Here is a 26,937-nt window from a genome sequence, read left to right as displayed (position 1 = left end):
TGCTTATGGTGTGCTTGTCATTGTTTTGGGCATCGGGCATACAGTGATGAAGAATAAAAACAAGGTCTCCACATTCTAGTAGAGAGGAAATAGAGACAATAGACTTAAGAGAGGAGCTCATATTTAGAAACAACAAACTGAGGCCCAAAGGTGGTAGTGGCTTGCCCAAAATAGCATAGTTGGTATAAAAATCTCACCTTACAGCTCAGTGCTCTTGCTATTATACCTTACTGGCTTCTTAACTCTTAAGAATGGTATGCAAATTCTTAAGTATTCTGAATCAGAAAAGTCTAATTGAATTTTGCTGTGAGTCTCATGAAGAAGTTCTATACACTGAGTGGCCAGATTATTATGATCTAATATATATATTAGAGGCCTGGTACATGAATTCATGCATGGGTGGGGTCTGCCCAGCCTGGTCAGGGGCAGGGGATATGGGTGGTTGGCCTGCCTGCCTGCTGGTCGAACTCCTGGTCGAGGGGACAATTTGCATATTAGCTTTTTATTATATAGGATATACACTGATTATTATGCGTTCAGAGATCATAATAATCTGCCCACTCAGTGTATAAGGCAGTGTTTTGTAGAGCAAGGAATATATGTTTTCTATCCAGTTAATGTCAATAAAACATTTAGCAAATGCTTTAAACTCTCTGGATTTTATTTTCATCACCTGAGAAATTGACTGTCTTGCTGTTGCTTTCATAATCCTACTGTTTGATTTGGAGTTATGGATGCTTATGTTTTCTCTACAGCCATACACACGGCTGCTATGGATATGCTGGGAGGATCTGGTATTGAAAGCCAGTGTAGAAAAGTTGACATCATTGCAGATGCTGCGTATTCTATTTTAAAAAAGCCTAAAAGTTTTACTGGTAACTTTATTATTGATGAAAATATCTTAAAAGAAGAAGGAATAAAAGATTTTGATGTCTATGCAATTAAACCAGGTAATGCTTATTATTGTTAAACACAGTGATGCATTTTCCCACATTTTCTGCAAGGAATACACATCTCTTTTGTGTGTGTGGTTTTGTGATTATAAAATTAATATGCTCTTTTAAAAGGTGTCTTCCCAATAAAGGGAAAATCTCATGCCAACACATCTTAAAGAGGAAATGAAAAATAGAAGTGAGTTAAGGAATATACAGATGCAGAAGGTCACATTAACTATTAACCATTTCCAAATCTTGAAACCAAATATGAAAATTAGTTTTAAAGTTGGACTTAAAATCACAGAGTAAAGATTTTATTCAAGGATACGATAACAGAAGATATTGTAGTGGTTTTTTTCACAAAAACTTTTTAAGATTATGGGCTTTTTCTAAAAGTTTATCTCTGAGGTGCAATCTCTTAGAGTAGCTTAATGGTGAATGGTGAAGGTGAGTGAGCAGAGTCGGTCCCATGTACAGGGGTGTGATGTGAAAAGTTCTCAGCACTCCCCTTGTTCACAAATCATTCTTCCTCTCTGAAATTGCAGATGATGATCATGATGATAATGCATTTTACTTTATGTATAAAATATAACATATATTAAATAAGAAATATTTAATATACACTTAGTGGCCAAATTATTATGATCTCTGAACACATAATTGACCACTCAGTGTGTGTGTGTGTATACACACGCACACACACACACACATATATACATATATACATATATATATATATATATATATATATACATACATATATACATGCACGAATTCATACACCAAACCTCTAATATATGTGTGTGTGTGTGTCACACACACACACACATATATTAAGAGGTTTGGTGCATGAATTCGTGCATGGGTGGTATCCGGCCAGCCTGGTGGGGTGGGGGGGGGGGGCAGATGGGACATGGGCAGTTGGCCAGCCTGCCTGCTGGTTGAACTCCTGGTTGAGGGGATAATTTGCATATTAGCCTTTTATTATATAGGATAGACAGAGTGGCCAGATTATTATGCATCCAGAGATCATAATAATCTGGCCACTCAATGTATGTTATATTTAGCTTATTTGTGCTAAAGTATATTTTAAGTATTATTCATTAGGTTGAATGTTTATATTTGTATCATCCCTGTTTCTTCAGTTTGAACTGAATCGAATTAAATAGCTCTTCACAATTTTACAAAGCACTTTTATATACATTGTCTAGCTAGTCTCATGGTAATCCTATGAAGGAAGCAGTATTGTTTAGTGAGTAAGAACATGGAGTTTGGGAAAAGACAACTCAGGTTCAGATCCCAGTTCAGCTGCACTTTAGGTGAGTCACCCACTTTCTCTGAGCTTCACTTTTCTTACTGGTAAAATACTATAATGATACCTCCCACACTGGGTTTTGGTAAGAACAAAATGCAATAATATATATAATGTTCTTGGCACAGTGCCTGACATATGGTGTAATCACTGTATTCAGTAGTTAATATTTACAGTAGAAAAACAGGTCCAAAGAGATTATTAAGCCTTTGTCTAGGAGTAATAGCTAGTAAGTGGCAGAACCTGAATCAGATCCAGGTCTCTGGGACCTGGTATAGTGTAATTATCACTTCAGGTGTTAAAGATATAGTGTCTTTATGCACAAAATTTTAAATTTGATTTAAATTAAAAACCCTATTTTAGATTTGAGAGTGTTGAGAACTTAATATGATTAGGTACTGTGGTAACTGTTAGGATAAAACAAACCTAGTGCATTTCTGCGATCCAGTTTTGTTTTGTTTTTAATCTGAGAGGGAGGAGCAGACATATAGAGACAAAGATGGGCACAAGTCCTTTTTTAATGAGGGACTCCCTTCTCTTAGGGGCCAGTGAAAGAAATGATTCCTCAGCACCTTGGAGGGATGTAGGCAGAAAGGTTTCATGGATAGATGAGAAGGGGGTAAGGCTCCTGGGAGATCAGTTAAGGGCTTAATATGTGACTCTTCGGTTAGATCTTAGAGATGAAATTTGCCATAGGAAAGGAGGATAATTGGGTTAGGGGAAAGTATTTTAGCTTAATGGTCAGGTAGTTTAGCATTCTCATGGGGGTCTTTGCATTGTACCATTTTTTTAAAAAAATATATTTTATTGATTTTGTACAGAGAGGAAGGGAGAGAGATAGAGAGCCAGAAACATCGATGAGAGAGAGTCATCGATCAGCTGCCTCTTGCACACCCCCTACTGGGGATATGCCCGCAACCAAGGTACATGCCCTTGACCGGAATCGAACCCGGGACCCTTCAGTCCCCAAGCCGACGCTCTATCCATTGAGCCAAACCGGTCCCGGCTGCATTGTACCATTTAAATAAAAACAGATATAATGTTTATTAAAAAGGTGTTAAAATCTTAATATATTGAAGTTCTTACAGTAACCTGATTATTTTGGGGTCATTTTTTCAGGCCATCCTTTGTTACCAGATTTCTTCTTAGATGAATACCCGGATACAATTACCAAGAAAATGGAATCACATGGTAAGATATAGGCCATATTTTATGTAGGAAAATAAAGATATTTATATGTTTTTTCCAAAATAGAGAATTGGACATTTCTGTCTTCTGCTAGTGCTGTGTGCAGGGCTGACATGGGGCCTTCTGTTACCTCCTCTGCTTAAAAACTACTCTCTTCAGCATGCTGAGATGCCAGGGTTCTTCCCTTCCCCATCTTTATCAGTCGTGTTTTGGGTGGCGTGTTCTTCCCAGGATGAACCACCTTTAGGACCTCGCCTTCTGTCTGCTTCTCTGGTATTTGGGAGCTTTGAAATTGGATTGAAATATGGGGCACCCTGGCCGGTGTGGCTCAGTTGGTTGGAGTGTAGTCTTATACACCAAAAGGTGGTGTGTTTGATTCCTGGTCAGGGCACATCTCCAGGTTTCAGGTTCCATTCCCAGTTGGGGCGTGTGTGGGAGGCGACCAATAGATGTTTCTCTCTCACTCTTTCTTTCCCTCTCAAACTCAATAAGTAAATTTTAAAAATAAAAATAAAAAAGATCCCTACTTTAAAAAGAAGAAGAAATGTGGGGATTTCTTGAAATCAGTATTCTAAAACAGATGGATAGATTTTAGTCTAAGATCAGAGTCTGATCCAGTGGTTTAAAGATGTGAGAACCTTTCTTCTTTGTTCAGGTAAGCAGAGCTGTTCTTCTATTGAGATCTTTTATGAGGTGTGAAGCACATGCAGTCCTGTGTTTCTGAGGCTGGCTTCATTTACCTTAGAATTATTGACCTTTTTTCCTAGATCCTGACAGTAAATGGTGTGTCAGTCTAGGATGTTTAGTATTTGTCGTCGTTTTCTTCTTCTTCTTCTTCTTCTTCTTCTTCTTCTTCTTCTTCTTCTTCTTCTTCTTCTTCTTCTTCTTCTTCTTCTTCTTTTTTGTACATTTAAAAAAATTATATATATATATATATATATATATATAATTTCAGAGAGGAAGGGAGAGGGAGAGATAGAAACAGCAGTGATGATAGAGAATGATCGATCGACTGCCTTTTGCACAATCCGGGATGGGGTCTGCAACACCTGGGCATATGCCCTGACCGGGAATCCTGTGACCTCCTGGTTCATAGGTTGATGCTCAACCATTGAGCTACTGAAGCCTAGCTTGTACATTTTTATATTTATTTAGTGTTAAGTTAGGAGAAGTTATGTTGGGGCTGCTAGCTGTATGTTTTTTTGTTTTTTTAAGTAATTGAGATAACTCTAAATGTATCTTCCCGTTAAAGCTTACAGAGTTGTAGTCTACTGACTCTACTGACTATGATCTCCAATTCAGCTCCACTCAGTACACAGCTGATATCGCCATCTTTCTGACTTTGGTGCATTCTTTTTTTATTTGGTTTTAGAATTCAGAGCGGATAATACAGGAGTGATTAATTAATACCTCCTAAAATTCCAATAGTTTGTTTAGGTCCATTTATTATAAGCACTGTATACTTTAGTAGTGCTTTGCTTTTATTAAATCTAACATGAGAATCAGCCTTTTACTTGGAGAGTAAAAATTGATATGCTTGGCTGTTATTTCATTAGTTTGATTTATGCTTTCAGATGCCACTGAATATATTTAAGGTCACTTTGGCCAAACAGGTATAATTGGTAGCAAGTGTATTCTGTTAATTTTGTGTGTGGCCTTATATTGCCTAGCCTTTAAAGCCATTTTCATCAACAATATTTTGTAGGTGCTGGTACACAGTTGAAAGAAGAGCAGCAGCCACCATCAAAACCACCTTCTGGAGCTGTGAAAGAAACATTCAAAATTGTTAAGGCCTCTCTCAATGAAGACCTTGTTAAAGCCACTCAGGCAGTTTATCAGTTTGAACTCTCGGGTAAGGATTACAGCTGGTTATCTGAGTGTTTCAGGAAACAAAAGAGGCTATTTCCCTTGGACAGAAATCAGCCTCCAGGAATCACCTATCTAGTTGACGGTATGGAGGACCCTTACCCTAGAATGTAGCCATTTCAGAATAACCAATAGCTACTGATATGTATTTTTTAAGTTAATATCAGTGTATAGGAACATATATAAAAATAAAATTTTGTTCCAAATACTTCCACTGTTAAGTAATTGAGAGGAATCCTACTTAGAAGGGCATGTGGATCAAGACAGGTGATATAATATAGTAATTTGTCATCTACCGTGGGCACTTGCCATTTTTATTTTTAAGATGATTCAAGTCAGTCTGAAAGTAGTCAGCTTTAGCTGAAACCGGTTTGGCTCAGTGGATAGAGCGTCGGGCTACGGACTGAAAGTAGTCAGCTTTTTAAAACCTCTCAATATTTTTCTTCTCAATATAGTACTAATATGTTAATGAAAGTTTTAAGAATAGCTACTTCATTCCTTCTGTATGGAAGCTTAGACATTATCAGATCTTTTATTTTTTTTTCTCCTCAGATTTTACCTTAATTTATCTGTACCTTCCTGTTTTTACTTGCTTTTCTTTGTTTTTGTTTTTTTGAAATATATTTATATTGATTTCAGAAAGGAAGGGAGAGTGAGAGAGAGAGAGAGAGAGAGAGAAAACATCAATGATGAGAGAGAATCATTGAATCACACCACCCAGAGGATCTGTACCAGTAGAAATTCATCATCAGCCTCCTTTACTGGGGTCTAAGCAGCACCTCAGAATTCTGTGTTTCTGTGATAGCTTACTACCTCATTTTCCACAGTGACTGTTTTAAACCTCAGTGTTCCTCAAATCTTCCATCTCTCCTTCACCACTTCTCTGCCGGTTTCAGTGGATAATCCCATCTCCTCTTTTACAGAGATAATATAAGCCTACAGATAAATTGCTTCAGCTTCCTTTCATTTAATATTAAATTAACCAAAGAGAGGCATCATCCTCTATTCTCCTCCCAAAAGAATAGAGCTCAACTCCAGATCAGTGCATCTCAAGCTTTAAAATTCATGCTAATTACCTGGTTTCAGGCTAAAATGCAGAATTTGATTCAGTAAGCAGGTCTGAGGTAGGATCTGAATTCTGTATTTCTGATAGGTGGTGACAGTATTCAGTCCATGAATCCTGCTTTGAGTAGCAAAGACCTAGATTCTGTTTCCTCTGGCTTCTTCAGGGACTTTGTGCTATTAATTGTGCCCTCTCTTCCACCTGTTCATCCTGCAGCCTCCTTCCCAAATGTACTTTAACATTCTCAGTCTGTTCTATCATTTTAAACAAACACAATAAGTAAAACTTATTTTTATCTGCGATTCACTCTGCAGTGGTATCATTTTTCTTCATTCTCTGAACTTTTTTTCACCAAGGTCCTTGGTGGCTTCGTGTCACCAGTGGGCATTTGTCATTCTTACCTTGTCACAGCTTTGGAATATTTGATGGTGTTGACCACGGTTTCCTTCTGGAAATCCTCCCTTTTCTTGGCTTCTTTGACAAGAGCTTTCCTTCTCTATCTGTAATCATGCCCTCTCAGTATCCTGTGTTAGATGCTTCTCCTTTGTCCTTTAAGGATGTTCTTTAGATCACTGTCTTAGCACTCCACAGACTTGCACTAGGAAACTCCAACCACTCACAAGACTTCAATGACCATATGAACAGATTACTTATATATCTATATTTCCAATCTAGTAAGACTTCATTTGACATACTCACTTGGCTAGCACAAAGATGCCTCAGTTTGAAAATGTCCAAAGCAACTCACCATTCCCAATGCCAATATCCACTCTCTTTCTATCTTCTGATCTTACTATTTTATTTATTTATTTATTTATTTATTTATTTATTTATTTATTTATTCAGTTTCTTATCTAGCTAATTCTTACTTAACTTTAAAATCTCAGTTTCAGTTGGGATTTCCTGGCTCCACATCACCATCCAATTCCTCTTTTGTAAGAACTAGCTTATGCAGAGTCTTCAAAGCCTAGCCTAGTGCCAGGTACAAAATAAATATTTAATAAATATTTGCTGAAAATGATAGAGTCCTTAGGATTTTAGCCTGGGAAACAGCAGTATATAAGATTATTGTAATTGTAATGGTTATTATGTTGAAGAAAAACAGGGCTTCTTTGGCATTTATTTCTATGTTTTTACCTTCGATGTAGGTGAAGATGGTGGAACATGGTTTCTTGATCTTAAAAACAAGGAGGGGAATGCCGGATATGGAGAGCCATCTGATCAGGCAGATGTGGTGATGAATATGTCTACTGATGATTTTGTAAAAATGTTTTCAGGTGAGTTTTCAATTTCCTCAATTTATCAATAAATTTATCAATAAATCAACAAACAACAAGTACATTGTTAGTGGGATTGCAGATTGGTGCAGCCACTATGGAAAACAGTACAGAGGTTCCTAAAAAAATTAAAAATAGAACTACCTATGACTTAGCAATTTTATTTCTGAATATTTATCAGAAGAAATCCAAAACACACATTCGAAAAGATATATGCACCCCTATGTTCATTGCGGCATTATTTACAATGATCAAGATATGAAAGCAACCTGAGTGTCCATCACAAGTAGATAAAGAAGATATGATGGAATACTACTTGGCCAGAAGGAATGAAATTTTAACATTTGCAACAACATGGATGGAACTAGAGTATTATGCTAAGTGAAATAAGTCAGAGAAAGACAAATATTTTATTATTTCATTTATATGTGGGATCTAAAAAACAAAATAAATGAACAAACAATAGAAACCGAATCATAGATACAGAGAAAAAAACTGATGTTTGCCAGACTGGGGTGGGTGAAAAAGGTGGAAGGATTAAAAAATATAAATTGCATAGTTACAAAATAGTCATGGGGGTATAAAACACAGCATAGGGAAGATAATAATATTGTAATAACTGGTTCCAGGTGGGTACTAGACTTATTGAGGGGACCACTTCATTCTATATAATAAAAGCCTAATAAGCTAAGTGTCTGGTCAACTGGTAGGCCATTCAACCAATCAAAGCATAACATGCTAATGATATGTTAAGGCCGCTCAACCACTCACTATAATGTGCACTTACCACCAGGGGGCAGACAGTTGACTGGTTGACCAGTTGCTATGACATGCACTGACCAACAAGGGGCAGATGCTCCAACTGGTATGTTAGCTTACTGCTGGGGTCCGTGTTCCTCCCCAGCCCCAATTGTGCACCAGTGGGGTCCCTCAGCCTAGGTTACGCCCTCTCACAATCCGGGATCCCTAAGGGGATGTTGGAGAGCTGGTTTCAGCCCAACCACACAGGCCAGGCCGAGGGACCTCACTGGTGCTTGAATTCGTGCACGAGGCCTCTAATAAATTATATAACTATCTAACTACTATGCTGTATATCTGAAACTAATATAAAATAATATTGAAGGTCAACTGTAATTTAAAAACAAAAAAGAGCACATCTTGGGAAATAATTACTGTTACTTTTACTGCCCCTTCTACTTGAAGCAGCAAATGGGGAGATGTCAGAGTTTCCTTTTTTGTGTGACTGATAAAAAGATAATGTTGGGGACAGAGAGATAGTTCAAAAGGACTCCTAGGTGTCCTTTCTACTAGTTGGACTAAGATATCCTATCTAATAAAGAGGGAATATGCTAATTGACCATCACGCCCTCAAAGATGGCAGCACCCACAGCCACAAGATGGTGATGCCCAGTCCCCTCAGCCCCGCCGGGGCGGCAGGTACATGGCCGGGTCCACCCCCAGGCGGGTCAGGCCATTCTACATGCCTGCTTCCAGAGTCCCTCAGTCCTCTCAGTCCCCCAGCTGCCCAGGGATGGCCTGAGGCACAGGCAAGCCTCATATGTCATGCAAATATCACCTCAATTTTAAAAGTGAGTTTGGCCTTTTTTCCATTCTACTCCGAGGTAATTTATCTTCAGGTCTTTTTGATATTCCTTTCTATATGTAACTATATTTTTCAATGTTTTCATATTTCTCAATGTTATATTTATAATATTTATACTATTTTCTTTAGATTTACTAATCTAAAGACCGATAGGTAAGATTGAAATTCTTTTATAGCACCTTGATTCTGCTTTACCTCCTTCTTATCCTCCCAATTTAATTATTTTATAATTTTTGCTTAAATTAATACTCTATGTTTAAGTAATGATGATTCTGGCATAGTTTGCTGCTGAGTCAAATAGTATATTATTATTATGTTTCCCCATAAGAAAGAACTTTTATTTTTCCTGGACAAAAATAATTGCCCTATTTTCCCCCCATTAAAATACTGATAAAGAAACTAAGCAGCCGAAACCGGTTTGGCTCAGTGGTAGAGCATCGGTCTGCAGACTGAAAGGTCCCAGGTTTGATTCTGGTCAAGGGCATGTACATTGGTTGCGGTCACATCCCCGGTAGGGGATGTGCAGGGGGCAGCTGGTTGATGTTTCTCTCTCATCGACGTTTCTAGCTCTCTATCCCTCTCTCCTCCTCTCTGTAAAAAATCAATAAAATATATTTTTTTAAAAAGAAAGAAAGAAACTAAGCAAAATTCTCCTATACTTTTCTCACAACCTCTTGATAAAATTTCTACTCTGCCAAATGTGTCAAATTACCTGTCAGTCTGCTTTTTTTCCTGGAACCCTTTGTCTTCTTGTTAAATTCTGAACAGGTAACTCATTATAATAGCCTGCTACACAGCTGTGATCCTAGAAATTTCTTTAACTCTCTCCTGCATTAAATCTCCTATTTCTGTATCCCATGCCTTCTCTCTTGGTTCGCATCCTCATTTTGGTGGCACAGATTCTCCAATAGCTTCATGAGAAAGGATACAAAAGAGTAATTTTAGTAAGTGTCTAAAACTACTTGTATTGTACCAATTCATTATTTGCCTGGGTAGAGATTTCTGGGTTGATACTATTCTTCTTCTTAATCTTTTATTTCTACTCTCTTTCTGAAAGCTTCAGAATCAAAATGATCTCTTTCTCTGTAGTGTACTGAAATGTCACAATTATATAAGGTGGTGTAGTCTTTTTTCCTTCATTTCCTGGGTAATTGATGGGCCTCTTGGGAATGTATCTTACGTTATTTCTTAGATAGTTCTCTTGGCTTTCTCAGTTCACACATTTTGGAGAAAACATTAGCTCTCTGATTTAATCACCTTATTTGTAAGAGATTGGCTCACCTTATTCTTCTCTTTTGTTTTGCTAATCTTCACCCGAGGATATTTTTCCACTGGTTTTTAGGAGAGTAAAAGAGAGAGAGGCCGGGACCGGTTTGGCTCAGTGGATAGAGCTTCGGCCTGTGGTCGATTCTGGTCAAGGGCATGTACCTTGGTTGCGAGCACATCCCCAGTAGGGGGTGTGCAAGAGGCAGCTGATCGATGTTTCTCTCTCATGGATGTTTCTAACTCTCTATCCCTCCTTCTTCCTCTCCTTGAAAAATCAATAAAATATATTTAAAAAAAAGAGAGAGAGAGAGGGAAAGACTGGGAGAAACATAGATATGAGAGAAACACATCAATTGGTTGCTTCCTCCTTCCTCTTCACTCTATCCAATTCCATTCCTCTTTTTCTTTAGCTTCTCCGTGTTCCTCTCCTTCCTCTCCCTCCCCACCCCTTTTCATCCTGTCCTTTTCTTCTCCCTTTTTCCTATGCTTTCCTCTTCCCCCTTTCTCTTCCAGCATCCTGTCCTTGCTGCACTGGTGTTATATCTTCTCTTATCAATAAGGATATGAATTATAGAATTTTATAACTTGTTTGTTATTCATTTATTTTGTTTCAGTTTTCTTCTGTGCTACATTCTCTGTTTCTTCCAAATTGCTGTTATTTATTTTTTGTTTTTGGGTTTTTTTTTTTTTTTGTTTTTTTTTGTCTCCTTTTGATGTCCATTCATCTTTATGGGCAAAGCTCTATAGAGCTGATTGGACCTCTGTGTGCATGAGTAGACTGGTAGGCTTGTGGACTGGTGGCTTTCACTGTAGAATGACAAGAGTAGGGAGTCAGTTTTGTGGCTGAAGGGTATCTGAATATTAGTGTTTGTAAATTCTTGGAGGAGTTGTTCTGTTCCTTCAAAGAATAAAGATCTTCCAGTATCTTCCATGTGTATTAAAAATTATCCCTTAATCTATTATTTGTGAATGTAGGTATTTTAGTACCACATTTCCTTGGACTAGTGCACAGTTCAGTTTATTTATTAAAAATGAAAGAATAGACTTGATCCTTTCTATCCATAATCAATCTATAAATGCTTTGCTACAACTCCTATATAGAATAATTTAAAGGTATCTAATAACTCAATATGTATACAATATATTGACCCACACATTTTTTCTACAAGTAGCCTGTACATGGCCCAGTGAAAGTTGACCTAGGCACCAGATACATATTGTGCCCTCTAGAGATATGACCTATATATAAATTGGCATAATATAGCCCAGAAACTAAATGAGAATAAGTCACATAAGAACGTGAATTGCAGTATCATCACATATAAGCAGTGTGCCGTACAGAAAGTCCAAATCGTCTCTCAGCCTCAGTTTCCTTATGAATTTTTCTGTCAGACTCTATACTAGCACTGCAATGAGCGTCGCAAATAAAAACAAAGTTTCCTCCCTTGGTGAGCTTCGATTTATTATATGTTGTTATTGGCTATAATTATGTTTTAAAGCTTGCACTTTATATCCTGGCATTTCTATAGTTAAAATCATGCTAACATACACTTATGGCCATTCCTGTACTTTTAATTATTATTTCTTAAGAATATTATATGCATTTAGATTTTTTAAAATGTTCCAAAATAATAGATTGGAACATAAAATAGATAATATTTGTTGGCCTCAAGTCATTTGCGAGCCATGTATCCTTGAGAGTACTGTACAGGTTTATAAATGTTGTATCTTCAGCTTTTTGCTATAATCTTTTACTGATTATTGTCTTTAATTATCTCATATTATAAGATATTGTTAACACCTAACTCTATGGATTGGGATTCCATGGATACTGATTTTAAAAATGCTGTAATAGAAATTTCTGTTTCACAGACTTACAGAACTCTAGAATATTCTTTTCATAATGCATGTTCTTGAAGCAGTATTTCCTAAGGATACTAATGGATGCTTTTCCCTCTCTCAATTTCTTGTTTTAGGAAAACTGAAACCAACAATGGCCTTCATGTCAGGAAAATTGAAGATTAAAGGAAATATGGCACTAGCAATCAAATTGGAGAAGCTAATGACTCAGATGCAAGCCAAGCTGTGAAGGAGAAAAAAACATGTCGATGTCTAAGCTCAGAAAAGTAAATGGGCTCAATAGTTAAAATCTAATGTTTGTTTTCTTCCCTATTGTATTATAAGGTATGTGTGTCCTGGAAGAAATATTAATTTCTGTATCTATAAGACTTGAAATTATAATTAAAATAGTTAGCAAAAACATAAGCTTCATTAAGTAAATTCTAAGACATTCTTTTTTTATATTTTCTAAGATTTGCCCTCGGAACTATAAACCATTTACCATCTTCTTCTAGGAAAAGTACTATGAGCAACCAATCAAGGTCAAGTAGTAAAGTAACATTAGCTCTTTTCAAAGCTTTTTCCCATGGAAAATATGGTCAGTCAGTTCTAAATTTTTTAATTGGGGGTTGTATACCAATGAAAATCTTAATGATATTTTAGATTTTTATATGCTTACTTTAAGGAAGATAGTCTATAATACATTTTCACATGAATCATATAATAAACTACTTAATAAATATTATTTTGAAGACTAATGAAACAAAAACAGAGTTTTTCATTTTGTTACCTAACTTTCCAGGTATAAGTCATCTAGAGGAAAATATTATTAATGTAATTCAACTAATATATATTCTATTTTAAATTATGTAAAAGTGAGATAAAATAAAATAATTTCTCCCCAGCAGTATGCACTTGTTAACAATTTTTTGAAATGAGAACATTAGAATAGATGGGTGTTATAGGCTTAAATGTCTGCCCCCCAAATTTTTATGTTGAAGAACTAATTTCTAGTATCTCAGCATATGACTTTTTTGAGATAACACCTTTGAAAGGTGATTAAATAGAAATTAGGCTTTTAGGGTCGGTCCTAAACCAATCTGACTGATGTCATTATAAGAGGGGAAATTTGGGCACAAAAGAGAGACCAGGGATGCGCACAGAGAGGAAAGACCACGTGAGAACATGGCGACAAGGTGGTCATCTGCAAGTCAAGGAGAGAGGCCTCAGAAAAAAACAAATTTTGCCGAGACCGGTTTGGCTCAGTGGATAGAGCGTCGGCCTGCGGATTGAAAGGTCCCGGGTTCGATTCCCTTCGGGGGCACGTACCTTAGTTGTGAGCACATCCCCATTGGGGGGTGCAAGAGGCATCGATGTTTCTCATCGACGTTTCTAGCTCTCTATCCCTCCCAATTCCTCTCTGTGTAAAAATCAATAAAATATATTTAAAAAAAAAAGAAAAAAAGAAAAGAAAAACCAAATCTTCTCACACCTTAATCTTAGACTTCTCCAGAAATGTAAGAAATTTTTGTTGGATTAGCCACCCAGACTGTGGTATTTTATCCTGGCAGCCCTAGGAAACTAATACAACGGTTGGTTTGTCGTCGTCGTCTTCTTCTTTTTTTTTTTTTTTTTTTTTTTTTAAAGCTAAACTTTAAAAAAGCCCTTACTTTCATTTTAATCAGTAAAAAAATACTTGCTGAGTGTAATACTTTTACTTTCTCATATTCAGCTCTCTAATATTGTGTTATTAAGCAACTTAGCTAATTCTGACATTTTATATAGAATCATAATGATAAGGGATTTAATGTGTATTTTATAAATGAGGAAACAGCCAAAACCGGTTTGGCTCAATGGATAGAGCATCGGCCTGCGGACTGAAAGGTCCCAGGTTCGATTCCGGTCCAGGGCATGTACCTTGGTTGCAGGCACATCCCCAGTAGGGGGTTTGCAAGAGGCAGCTGATCGATGATTCTCTCTCATCGATGTTTCTGACTCTGTCCCTCTCTCTTCCTCTCTGTAAAAAATCAATAAAATATATTTTATAAATGAGGAAACAGAATCAGAAATGGGAAGGACTGGCCCAAGGCCAAAATTAACAAGTCCTATCCAACAAAAACTTCCCAGTGCATTGGCCTTGAATAGAACTTGAAGGCTCCCCTCCCCCTCCATGAAGCCCAGATGGATTGACTTTGAATAGTAGCCTTACAACACCATTGACATCTCCCAGGCATTTCTAGCCACATGAGGATCCTGGTCATGTGATGTTGCCAACTGGCTCCTTTTCTATTGATGTTTTCTAAAGACTTCTCCCCTTTCTCTGCATTCTCCAAATGGTCTCAAAGCTTTGGGAAATAAAAATTAGAAAATATTCTTTTATAAAAGTAAAATATTGTGAGGTAAGATGTCTGGGTTCTGGTCGCTGAAACACATGAACTTGGGGGGGAAAAAATCTTTCCACAGGACCCTAGTTTTCACCTTAGTAATTGAGGGAATTGGATGAGGGTCATCTGTAGCCCCTTTGTGCTCATTATTAGGAAGAACTAATCAATCTGCGCTATTCTATCAGAAGTTAAGGTAGTGACACCTACATTCCTAAAGCCTTCCCTCTTGCCACATCCCTCGACTGATTTAATGAGATCATATGTATTCCCCTTATTTGGATCTGTCCATTAACTATGCTGAAGTTGTAGATCCTTCCAGAAGCTTTGAATGACTATTTTGTGTGTTGTCCAATAGCTAATTGAGCCGTTTCTGAAACAGTGGTATGGAGGGATTGCTGGCTGGTGTGGCTCAGTTGGTTGAGCATCATCCCATGAACCAAAAGGTTATTGGTTCAATTTCTGTGGGGCCCATCCCTAGTAGGGGGTGTGTAGGAGGCAGCTGATCAACGTTTCTTTCTCACATTTAATATTTCTTTCCCTCTTCCTCTCTAAAATCAATAAAAATATTTTTAAATATATAACAATAATAAGGAATGGTATGGAGGGAAATCGTGATTTCCCTCCATACCATTCTTTATTATTATTTAGATATTATTTAAGATAGTTTGTTGCTAGTAATCTTATATTTCAACAAAGCCTCTTATATAATACCATGTAATCTCCTTAAAGGGTAAAAAAGTTTTTCCCCTTTACCTATTTAAGTTCTTATACTAACAAAAGATAAACAAAAGAAAAATATAATTTATTAACATGTGAATTACATACACACACACACACACACACACACACACACGTGCATCCAGACATGAGTCAAAGGGATGATTAGAACTTGAGCTTATATATCATCTTAACAAAATAAATTTTTAAAAATAAATATTTAGAGAAGTAACACAAAGAAAAAGGACTTTGAGTTTCTAATGTGCAAATTGTGTGAAGGAGAATATATACACTGTATAGTAATAGCATGTTCAGTTTTGTAAGAAATTGCCAAACTGCCTTCCAAAGTGGTTGTACCATTTTGCATTCCCACCACCAATGAACCTGTCTTCCTGTTATTCCACATCCTTGTCGGCATTTGTCATTGTCAGTGTTGTGGACTTTGGTGACCTTAACAGGTATGTAGTGGTATCTCATTTTAATTTGTAATTTCCTAATGACATAAGATGTCGATCATCTTTTCATATGATTACTTGCCTTTCTATATTCTTTGGTGAAGTATCTGTTCAGGTATTTGGCCCATTTTAAAAAATCAGGTTGATTTTGCTGTGTTTTAAGAATTATTTGTATATTTTGTAAAGCAAGTCTTTTGTCAGATAGACATATATATTTTTTGCAAATATTTTTCTCCTAGTCCACGACTTGTTTTCTCATTCTTTTGACATTGTCTGTTGCAGAGCAATTTTTCACTGTAATTATGTTCAGCTTATCAATTATTTCTTTAATGTATCATGCCTTGTTTTGTATCTAAAAAGTCATTGCCATACCCAAGGTCATCTCGCTTCTATCATCTTATTTTGTAGGCGTTTTATAATTTTTCATTTTACATTTAGATCTATGACCCATTTTGAGTAAATTAATTCTTGTGAAAGGAGTAAAGTCTTTGCTTAGATTCTTTTTTTTTTTTTTAATGTAGTTACCTAGTTTTCCAGTATCATTTGTTGAAAAGACTATATTTTTGTTCCTTTTTCAAAGATCAGTTGACTATCAGTCTATTTCTGGGCTGTCTCTTCTGTCTCATTGATCAATTGTTTATTCTTTCACCAATATCACATTAATTGGTTAGTATAGCTTTATAGTAAGTCTTGAAGTCAGGCAATGTAAGTCCTCCAACTTTGTTTTTTTTCTTCAATATTGAGTTAGCTATGTTGGGTCTTTTGCCTCTTCATATAAACTTTAGAATCATTTTGTTGATCTGCACAAAATAATTTGCTTAGATTTTTATTGTCATTGCACTAAATGTGTAATAGTTTGGGACAAATAGATGTCTTGACAATATTGAGTCTTCATATCCATTAACATGAAATATCTCTTTATTAAGTTGTTCTTTGATCTTTCATTTGAACGTTTCTTCTGTATAGAACATGCACATATTTTGTATATTTCATTTTTTGGTTGATAATGTAAATGGTAATGTGTCCTAAATTTCAAATTTCACTTGTTCATTGCTGGTATATAGGAAAGTGATTGACTTTTGTATATTAACCTTATATTCTGCCACTTTGCTATAATCACTTATTTAGTTCCAGGAGGGCTGGCTTGCTTTCTTTCTTTCTTTCTTTCTTTCTTTCTTTCTTTCTTTCTTTCTTTTTTTGTCAATTGTTTCAGATTTTCTACAGAGACAATTACGTCATCTATGAACACAGTTTTATTTTTTCCTTCCCAATCTTTATAACTTTTATTCCCTTTTCTTGTGTTATTGCGTTGGCTAGGGCTTCCGGTATGATATTGAAAAGGAGTAATGAGAGGGTACATCTTTGATCATGGTCTTAGTGGAAAAGCTTTAACATTCATTTATATTTTAGCAGATGACTTCATTTCTTTTCTTAAGGCTGAATCATTTTCTATTGTATGTACATAGCACATTTTGTTTATCCATCCATCCATGGACATTTGTGCTGCTTCCACTTCTTGGCTATTGAGAATAATGCTGCAGTGAGCATGGGTGTGTAAATGTCTCTTCAAGTTCCTGCTTTAAATTCTTTTGGCTCTAATTTCTCCACAGGATTACATATTTGAAATATGTAGTAATTTAACTGGTGTGTTTTTTAAACAGACATCATTTTTTTGTCAAAAATGTTTGCATACTTTTTTTTTTTTTTTTTAAATCAGCCTAGACCAGGAGAAATGCTGATAGTCAGGTGTTAAGAATTCTTCCTCATTGTTCGAGTAGTCTCTTTCTCTGCCTCAGTTCTATATATAGTTGGGATGAGGCCAAGATGTGAGCCCCACCTATGGCTAATCAGATAGGCTCTAAATGTTGTTAACATTATTATTATTATTTTTTTTTAGATGCTCAATGCTGTAAGTAAACAGGGAGTTAAGAACATGTACTCTGCAGTCAGACTGTCTGGTATGAATCTTGGTTCCTCTAGCCACTGAAGCATAGTAATGATCCTTCCTTTGGGAAAACTGCTGTTTGAAACTGCTATTTTGAAGTTCTCTGCAATTTCTTGCTAGTCTTTTGTTCCATAGTCAACTCGGTTATTCGGTTATTTTTAGATGGTCTCTTATTCTGTAAAAATAACTTTTGGTTTTTAGCTTGAATAAAAGAAAAGATAAACTTAACTGTCTGACCTTGCAAGCTAGCCATCTAAAAAGGCTGATATGCTAATACTGATAATTCCCATATTCTTATGCCAAGTGTTTGTTCATTATGTATCCAAGGTTACAGGTGTTTGTATAGATATGATATGTACTCAAGGTTTCAAGTTGTCTGTATAGATATGAAAGGTGTTAGATATGATATATACTCATTACAAGCTGTCTGCAAAAATAACTTACACAAAGACCTAGGATATAAAAAAGGGAATACTCCTTCCTTTGTTCAGAATTTGACAGAGAGATTCTGCTCTGAACCCGCGGGTAATAAAGATGACTCCTAACGAATTGGCTCATTAAGGCGTCTGATATCTAGCTCGCTGATTTACGATACAACACTACCATGTGATCTTGGGCAGATTTCTTTATTTCTATGTGCCCCGCTTATATAATATGGCAATGCTAACATCTACTTCATAGTTTTTAGGATTAAATTAATATTCGCGAAGCACTTAATGTAAACCCCGAGCATGCAGTAAATGCTCTGAAAGTGCTGGGTAAACTAAGGTGGAGGGTGCCTGGTAACACGTTAGCATGAGCGGAGCGCTATCCGGGTGTTATTGTACCCCGGTCTCAGAGCGTTTTAGGTGTTTTTAAGCGGCCCCACTCCTTCCATGGGAAGGATGCGTGGATTGCCGCCCCATTAGGAATCCCACGGAGCACAGGTGACTGTGGGTTGTACGTCTGTTGGTCAGAGGTGTTCTTACACACGTCTGGGTGTAAAGATTACTACTTAGTGCATTAAGACAGGTGCCACACACCTGCCACACACGGAGTATGGTCCTGTAATGAGGTCTGCTCCTAGCGTTTAGGTGGAGTTGTAAGGAGAGGCAGGGGGGACCGCGGTCCCGTGCGTGAAGCCAGAGGGGGGCGTGCCGCCCACCTCAGAACAAACCAGGAATTGTGGGCTGCACACCAGTCGGGGTGCGGAGCCCGAGACCGTGGGCGCGTGCGGAGTGGGAGGGTCGGGCCACAACCCCCGGGGCAGCGAGAGCTGCGAGCTCGGCGCGCGTCGTAGGAGGTGTCGTTACTCACTTCCTGTGGGTCTCGCGGACCACGGCGCGCTTCCGGTGCCGGCTGGAGCCCGGGGTCCGAGCCCCCGCCCCGCGCGCCGGCCCCGCCCCGCCCGCGCCCCGCCCCCCGCCGCGCTCCGAGCCCGGCGCGCGGAGCCCGGGGCGCACGGAGCGGCGCGCGCTGGTCGGCAGAGCCAGGCTGGCGCCCCCGCACCCCGCCCCGCGCCCGCCCGCCGCCCGCCCGGCGCCTTCCCCGCGCCACTTGCCCGCGCTCCCCGGCCCTCCGGCCGCTCTGCCTCCCTCCCGGCCCTCCGTCCCGTCCCGCCCGGGCAGCCCGGCCCCCGCAGGCCCCCCGCCGCCCGCGTTCCTATGGACAGACGCACAGACACCTGCAGGTGGGTGAGCGCCGCGCGTGGGCGGGGACGAGCGCGCCGACGCCGCGGCCCGGGCCGGCGGCCCTTTGTGTGGGGGGCGGCCGCCCGGGGTCTCCTCCGCCTCCACCCCCGGCGGCCGCGCGGTGACCCGGCTGAACCCTCCTTTTGTCTCCTCTGGGGGCGGGGGGGAGAGGTCGAGAGTCCGGGCCGGGAGCCGCGCGGCTGGATGTCGCCGCCCGCGACGGGCTGGGGGGCGTGAGGGGCGGAGACCCTGGCGGCCGCGGCCGCTCGGTCCGCCTCCCGGGCACCGGCCCGCCGCCCGGCATCTCCCGTGGCGGCGGCGGGCGCGCTGCGGGGTCTCCTCGCCTCCCCCGGTGTGGGGTCTGTGCGGGGGAGGAGGGCGGGAAGGGAAGATGAGATCTGCCCTCGTAGTTTCCCAGTCTGGAGGGGGTTGTGGACACAGCGGAGAGGGGGTTCTGGGCTTTGCCCGACTTGGGTGCCTCCTGGGAGGCGCGCCGAGGTGCGTTCCGGCGGGTGTGAAGGAACGCGCGCCGCCTGCGCCCTTATTTATTGTTTCTAACGGAGGAGAGCCTTCCCCCGTCTGAGGCTGCGCGCAGTGATTGGTGTTTGTTATCAAACACATCCAGAAATGTATCTCCCTGGATGGAGGGAGGCTGGGCTCACCAAAACAAACCCCAGTGCAAGAAGGGCTGTGGTTCTCTCTCTCTCTCTCTCTCTCTCTCTCTCTCTCTCTCTCTCTCTCTCTCTCTCTCTCTCTCTCTCTCTCTCTCATACATACTTAAGTGCAATAAATAAGAGATGAACATGACTGTGATTTTTACTTTTTCTTAATATATGTATATGTTAAAGTTTGGGGGTAAAGTTTTGTTGTTTCCCAGACTCCTTGGGATTAGCAAGACAGAATCTCTGACCTATTAAATTAACAGTTAACAAGCGAGCCAGGTAGGGACAGCTTCCATGGTGGAGGTTAAATTAGAGTGCAGTAAATATCTGTCTTTCCATCCACGCTAAAACCTTTATTTCTTATTTTTCTCATTGGAGACAGGAGATCTTTTTGGGGATAACGTGAATGTTACCACTGAGATCTTCCTCCTCCCCCGTGTGTATTCCTTGACTGTAACCCATCCGTAATATACAGGAGCGGGCAAAAGTAGGTTTACAGTTGTTGGTATGGAAAAACACACGCAGGTCATGATGATTACAATGGCTTTAGTAACTGTGCTTCCTATGTTCACAACTGTACACCTACCTTTGCCTGCCTGGAGTTAGTGGATACGGTGTTTTGACAGTTACTGTGATATTTCTGATTTGTATTTTCTTTCTGGCTATGTGTCTTATAAACAAGTTGCTGTGTATTCGGATACTCAAATAATAAATCATGTTGAGTAAGGACCCAGAAAATTAATTTTTACAGATTCAGATTTTTTATACAGGTGATAGCTTTGTATTAACTGCAATCTGCTGCTCACTTCTGGAGACTTTTACTTAGTATTTTGCCTATTGTGTGAGAATCCATACTGACAATCTTGAATCTTACACTTACCAAGCATATTATAAAAACTGTTTGAGGGCACTCAGACAGTTATATGTACAACTTTATGTAGCAAATGGAGGCTTTCTTAAAAAGAGTCACTGTGTAATAATTTTTAAAAAAAGCATTATCTAGACTTGAAGGAAAATCATGGTGGAAAAAATATTAAAATTTTCATCAAGATGTAGAAATTCATCGGAAAACAATATACACTTTAATGCAGATTTAATTAGGCAAGCTGATTTTTGTCGTTACAAAGAAGAGACAGATAGGTATACCTAAATATTGTCTTTTTTCTAGAAGACAAATTTACCCTAGATTCTTGCCCTAGTTACATTCACAGATGGAATATCATTGCATGCCTAATTTTGTAAATGCCTGGAGTGTATATTTTTGTACACTTAAGACCTAGAAGAGGCGACATCTAACAATAATCACGCCAGTGAGTTGATCAAATTTTATTAGTTCCTGCTCTAACTTCCGGTCGAGATTAGATAAAATGAATTTAAAGTCTGCACAAAGGCACAGAGCTCAGTGTTAAAGTTGCAGGTAAGCCCTTGAGCAGGTCCTCCTTCCTTTTCTATTAAGGGCGGCCCAAAGAGGCAGGTATTAAAGTTTGTTCAGGTGTGTCCTGAATGGTGGGATAGAGCTCTAAAACACTCCCTGAGCCCTCATTGGTTTGGCTCAGTGGGTAGAGCATTGGCCTTCAGACTAAAGGGACCCAGGTTCTATTCCAGTCAAGGGCATGTACCTTGGTTGCAGGCACATCCCCAGTAGGGGGTGTGCAGGAGGCAGCTGATCTTCCCCTCTCATTGATGTTTCTAACTCTATATCCTTCTCCCTTTCTCTCTGTAAAAAAATCAACAAAGCCGAAACTGGTTTGGCTCAATGGATAGAGCGTCTGCCTGCGGACTGAAAGGTCCTGGGTTCAATTCCAGTCAAGGGCATGTGCCCTAGTTGCCGGCACATCCTCAGTAGGGGATGTGCAAGAGGCAGCTGATCGATATTTCTCTCTCATCGATGTTTCTAACTCTCTATCCCTCTCTCTTCCTCTCTGTAAAAAAATCAATAAAATATATATTTTAAAAATCAATAAAATATATATTTAAAAAAAATAAAACACCCCAGAGTTTTCAGCTCGTAGATGTATACTTTTCATCAGCTCTTAGAAGTATTAAAAAGGATTAACAAAATTGAATTGCTTGTTTATACCTTTATTTACAAGGCTGTCATGTCAGTCTTAGCAATAAGATTTAACAAAGACTCACTGTGTAAGCTAAGCAGTAAGAGAGTGTGGCCTGTGTTGAGAATTGCTTGGCAAAGTTGTAGTTGTGCTCAATAGTTTTCTGGGATCGGCAGAGCAGAATCTTTATGTGGCTGGCTATTTTTTGTTGTTTTGTTTTTAGACTATGATTTGTAGATGTTAATGTTTTTATTTATGTGTAATTTAACCATAATATTTTGCTGTAATCACACGCATTCCAGAGAATGTTATATGCTGTCAACTGATTTTCTTCTGGTATGTTGTTGTTTAGGAAGGCATAAATTATTTTTCATTTTTCATGGTTGACTTTTTTTCCTACTCCTTTTGTTGTTGTGACAAATCAGTGCTGCTTTAAGAAATTTTAAATTTGTGTAAAGTTGAATTTTAAATGTAGCTGAGGAGTATAAACTGACATTTACCAGCTTTTTTTTTTTTTTTTTTTTTTTAAAAACACACACACAAAAAAACTAAGCTGCCCATAGTTAAATTTGATAGGCTTAAAAACCCATAGACTTCTCTAGCCTTTTCCTGTTTGTTAATTCTCATGTAGGACCTTTAAAAGAAACTCAAAATGGCCACTTTATGTTAACTGGAACCCTCAAATGACTAGCATTATTAGTAATAATCAAGTGGAAAACTAAAAAGTAACAATTTTATTTTTTTAAAATAGATTTATGACTTTCAAGTCATTTTTCATGCAGTTTTTTGTAGCCTGGTCGGGAAGCAGGTCTGACTGAGAGGTGTGGACAGTGACCTCTTATTCCAGCCTTAATGGTCCTGCGTTGAGAATAGTGCAAACTCTTGCTGCTTGAAGAAAATGGAGAATTTATTCTTGGATTAATATTCTGCTACCAGATGTATGAGGCTGGCTCTAAAGAAGCATTTGCTCTTAAATACTGTCAAAAATAGAGAAGCTGAAGATTGGAGAGAAGCCATTTATTTTGAACAGTTTATTTTCTGACAGTTTGTGTTTGTAAAGAAACCTGTTCATAAAATTTGCTTAAGAGATCTACATAGTTGTGAGAAGAAACCCCACAGGTTTCTTTTTTTTTTTCCTTTTCTTTTAAAAAAGTTCCATCAGGTTTAACTGTTACATATACTTTTTTACTTTGCTTTACATTAGTTGATTTATGGACTTTATTTACTAGCATGATGGGAGAATTCTTTTGCTATCCTGAAATTGCCCTCTGCCTGTGCGCTGGTCTGTTTCCTAGGTAACAAGTGCATTGCATAGATTCCATAATGAGGATTGTGGTTGGCTAGTTACAGTGTAAATTCTGTTGTTTGGTAAGCTTAGTCTCAAATTCAAATAAAGGTCAAGAATCCAAAAGTACTGAAAATGCAAATTTTTGAATTTTATCTTATATTCAGTGTCAACAAAGTTTAAAATACTGGAGAAAGGCAAATTATACAACAGTATTCAAGCTTGTTTTGCAAAGTTTTAAATAGTTGGAAAGCTTTTTGCCTTTTTCACATTGGTAATACCGGTGGCTCTAGTGACAAAGATGTATTTCAGGAACACTTTATCACAATTAAAATAATATAGGAAGCGAAGGGATGGTGTTTAGGACATCAGTATTGGTCCTTTTGTACAGAGAGAAAAACATTATATATGTCTCAAAAGATAAACTGCAGCTTTGTGTGAAATGTATCTTTAAAAAACTTTAAGAAGACATTCAAACACTTAAACTTTTAAACACATTAAAAGTCTTACCATAAAATTACACATTTTACTCCAGCACTTTTCCTTCTGTTCAGTTAACTTTGTCTCAGCACCAAGGAGCAGGTCTTCCTTAGAGAGTAGCTTTCCCTGTCACTTTACTCTTGAAATCTATGGTCTCTGTAATTCCATATGCAGGGCAAGAAGTAATATGTGTGCAGTTGCTAGTAATTATTACCTGTTTGTTTAAAAAAAAAAAAAAAACTTGCAAAGAATCAGAATTTCTTTTTTAAAAATGTCTTTATTGATTTTAGAGAAAGAGGGATGCAGAGAGAGGGAGGAAGGGAGGAAGGAGACAGACAGACAGACAGACAGACAGACATCAGTATGAGAGAAACAGATCAGCTGCCTCTTTGACTCACCCTGAACGGAGATCAAACCTTCAACCAGGGTGAATCAGAATTTCATTAATACCCATCGCAAATATCTTTTCACTTGATACCTGAAAATGTTTCTTGTTTATTAATCATCAACGACTCTGTTAGCTGAAGTATTTAAAAAAAAATTTTTTTCCCTTGAATTCTAGAGACATCCAAAGTTGTCTCTGTTACTTTTCTTTGCTTAAATGGATTGCTTTTTATTATTTACCCTTTAAAAAAAAAAATGTGTTTTTATTAATTTCAAAAAGAGGGAGAGAGAAATAGAAACATCAATGATAAGAGAATCATCAACTGGCTGCCTCCTGCATGCCCCCGGGCACTGGGGAAATCGATCCCACAACCCTGGCTTGTGCTCTGACCAGGAATCAAACTGTGACCTGGTTCATGGGTACAGCCATTCTTTGTAGCTACAATGGCAGTTTGTGATAGAAACCTTGCAAAGCAGGAAGTTTTTACTATCTGACCCTTACCAGAAAATGCTTGCTGACCCTGCATTAGAGCATTATGTGGAATAGTGAAAGATTGGCAATAACCAATATACCCATTTAAGATGATTATAGAGATTATTCATCCAGCCAATATTTATTGGGCATTTGCTATGCATTAAATACTTTTCTAGTTGCTGGGAAAACAATATACAAAAAAATATATCCTCATAGAACTTTTATTTTAGTAGAAAAGATGGAGACTAAACAAGACACATATATAAAATAACATGAAAGGGATAAGTGCTGAGATTTAAAAAAAAGAAAAAGCAGGCTTGACAATTTAGATATGCAACGAGGTCTTACCAAGCAAATGTGCTGTTGTAGCATGAATATTGTACACCCTGTATAGCATCAAATCTTTAATTTTGGAGAAAATGCTGTTTATTTTTATTTCAATAGGAGAAGCACCGTGACTTTGGTGAATGGCGTTGGTGGGTCATATGATGAACCATGGGGCGGATGAGGGGTGAAAAGCATTCAGCCAACTCTGGGAAGGATGGCCTGTTTATTAGAGCATGCAGGAACTTTGCTCTGTGATTATATAGGTCAAGGCAGTAAAGAACTCTAAACAGATACACGGTGGTGAAAGGGGATCATCTAGAGAGTGATGAGTGAGAATGTAATCTGGTCCTCTGCAGTGTGCCATCAAAATTCTAGTATTTGAATATCCCCTCTTCAGAGAGGCTGAAGATCACTAAACTCGCATCTATAATAATAAAAGCATAATATGCTAATTACACCGGACAGCCTAACGGCCTTCTGGACGTCATTCTGGACTAAGCTGCAGAGGCAGAAGGGGTTAGGGGTGATCAGGCAGACAAGGCAGGTAAGCAAGCAGTTAGAGGTCAGGGGGTTCCAAATTGCAAGAGGGATGTCCGACTGCCAGTTTAGTGGGATCGATCCCAAACCAGCAGTCAGACATCCCCAGAGAGGTCCTGGATTGCGAGAGGATGCAGGCAGGGCTGAGGGGGACCCCCCCACCACTCCCGGTGGATGAATTTTATGCACCTGGCCTCTAATAATGGAAATAGTTAAGAATTAACTTAAATTTTTTTTTTTCCTAGAAAGTGACTTACTTTGGGGGAAAGCTTTTGATAAAAATTGAAGTATGGGAAAAATGAAATTTTAGAGTCCTATGACATTTTGTGAAAAAAATAATAGATCCCTTTTTGTTGTATTTATTTTAGTTAAAGATAATTTTATATGCACAGTGTGTCCTGATGTGTTTTCTATTTGTGACTATTTGGGAATTGCATAAGATTCTGTTACTTTATACTGAGAGAAATCTGAAATCTTTTTGCAATGATAATTTTGTTTTCTTCGGTACTAAATCTTCCTAAGTTATATTTGCTCAGGCTGCTGCTTTTTTTGTTTTAAACGTAGCTGGATAATTGAGGATATGGTCAGCCCTATGTCTGCCACACTAGCTTTGTAGGAAAGTTTCTGCCTTCCTTGCAGAATCGTGGGTTGTAACTTAGGGTGCCTGTGGGCCCATTAATTCTCAATAGAACCTGGGGATTGTGCTTATTAGCTAGAAGTGTGGCAGTTTGGGCAGTAAGTTCCTCCCAGGACTCGGGCACTTCCATGCTTAGTGGTGTGTGGCTGTTGCAGTAGTTGTGGTATTTAATTGAACCTAAAGCTCCCTTGGACTTTTCCTCGTCCATTAGAGTAAAGTGACTGGAAAGACCTCTGAGAACATTTTAAAAAAAATGCAGTTTAGTATTTCTGATTTAGTTAATAGTTAAGCTAAGGATGTTTAGGAGCATTTGAGGGTGGAAGGGAGGGAAGCTATGTTTACAGAAACCTTCATGAAACATGAAATTGTGACACCGACTCGGCCTGTTTTTCCCAGCTCTGTGCTGATACACCAGGCTCCGGTCCAAGGAGTAGCGTGACTGGATTCCCCCTGAACACCTTGGGCAGTTACTCTTTTCAGGACGTAGGCTGATACATCAGATGCACATAATCTGGAGTGCTCAGGAAGGATGTGCAGATTTCTCTTAGATTTTAAGAAATGACTATGATGGAATGTTCT

The 26,937-nt window shown here is 38.6% G+C and overlaps 2 protein-coding genes across 4 annotated transcripts in view; both read left to right on the top strand.

Annotated features, from left to right (window-relative positions):
• Window positions 1-13,118, top strand: part of HSDL2 (hydroxysteroid dehydrogenase like 2) — a 30,425-nt gene extending 17,307 nt beyond the window's left edge. The window contains exons 7-11 of the mRNA XM_084899238.1: window positions 756-950; window positions 3,367-3,438; window positions 5,141-5,287; window positions 7,513-7,641; window positions 12,487-13,118. Coding sequence (XP_084755364.1) covers window positions 756-950; window positions 3,367-3,438; window positions 5,141-5,287; window positions 7,513-7,641; window positions 12,487-12,599 — 656 coding nt within the window. The 3' untranslated portion in view covers window positions 12,600-13,118. The remainder of the gene's footprint in view (window positions 1-755; window positions 951-3,366; window positions 3,439-5,140; window positions 5,288-7,512; window positions 7,642-12,486) is intronic.
• Window positions 13,119-19,276: 6,158 nt separating this feature from the next.
• Window positions 19,277-26,937, top strand: part of KIAA1958 — an 82,951-nt gene continuing 75,290 nt past the window's right edge. For 2 of the 3 annotated variants that reach the window (XM_084899214.1, XM_084899215.1), the window contains exon 1: window positions 19,277-19,519. The gene's annotated coding sequence lies outside the window, so the exon portion shown is untranslated. Of the gene's footprint in view, window positions 19,520-25,514; window positions 25,729-26,937 lie in introns of those variants that run through there. The other variant, XM_084899213.1, reaches the window with a different exon arrangement.

Source organism: Pipistrellus hanaki, assembly GCF_964339955.1.
Source record: "Pipistrellus hanaki genome assembly, chromosome: 11".
NCBI lineage: Eukaryota > Metazoa > Chordata > Mammalia > Chiroptera > Vespertilionidae > Pipistrellus > Pipistrellus hanaki.
This window is presented reverse-complemented; position numbering and strand designations above follow the sequence as displayed.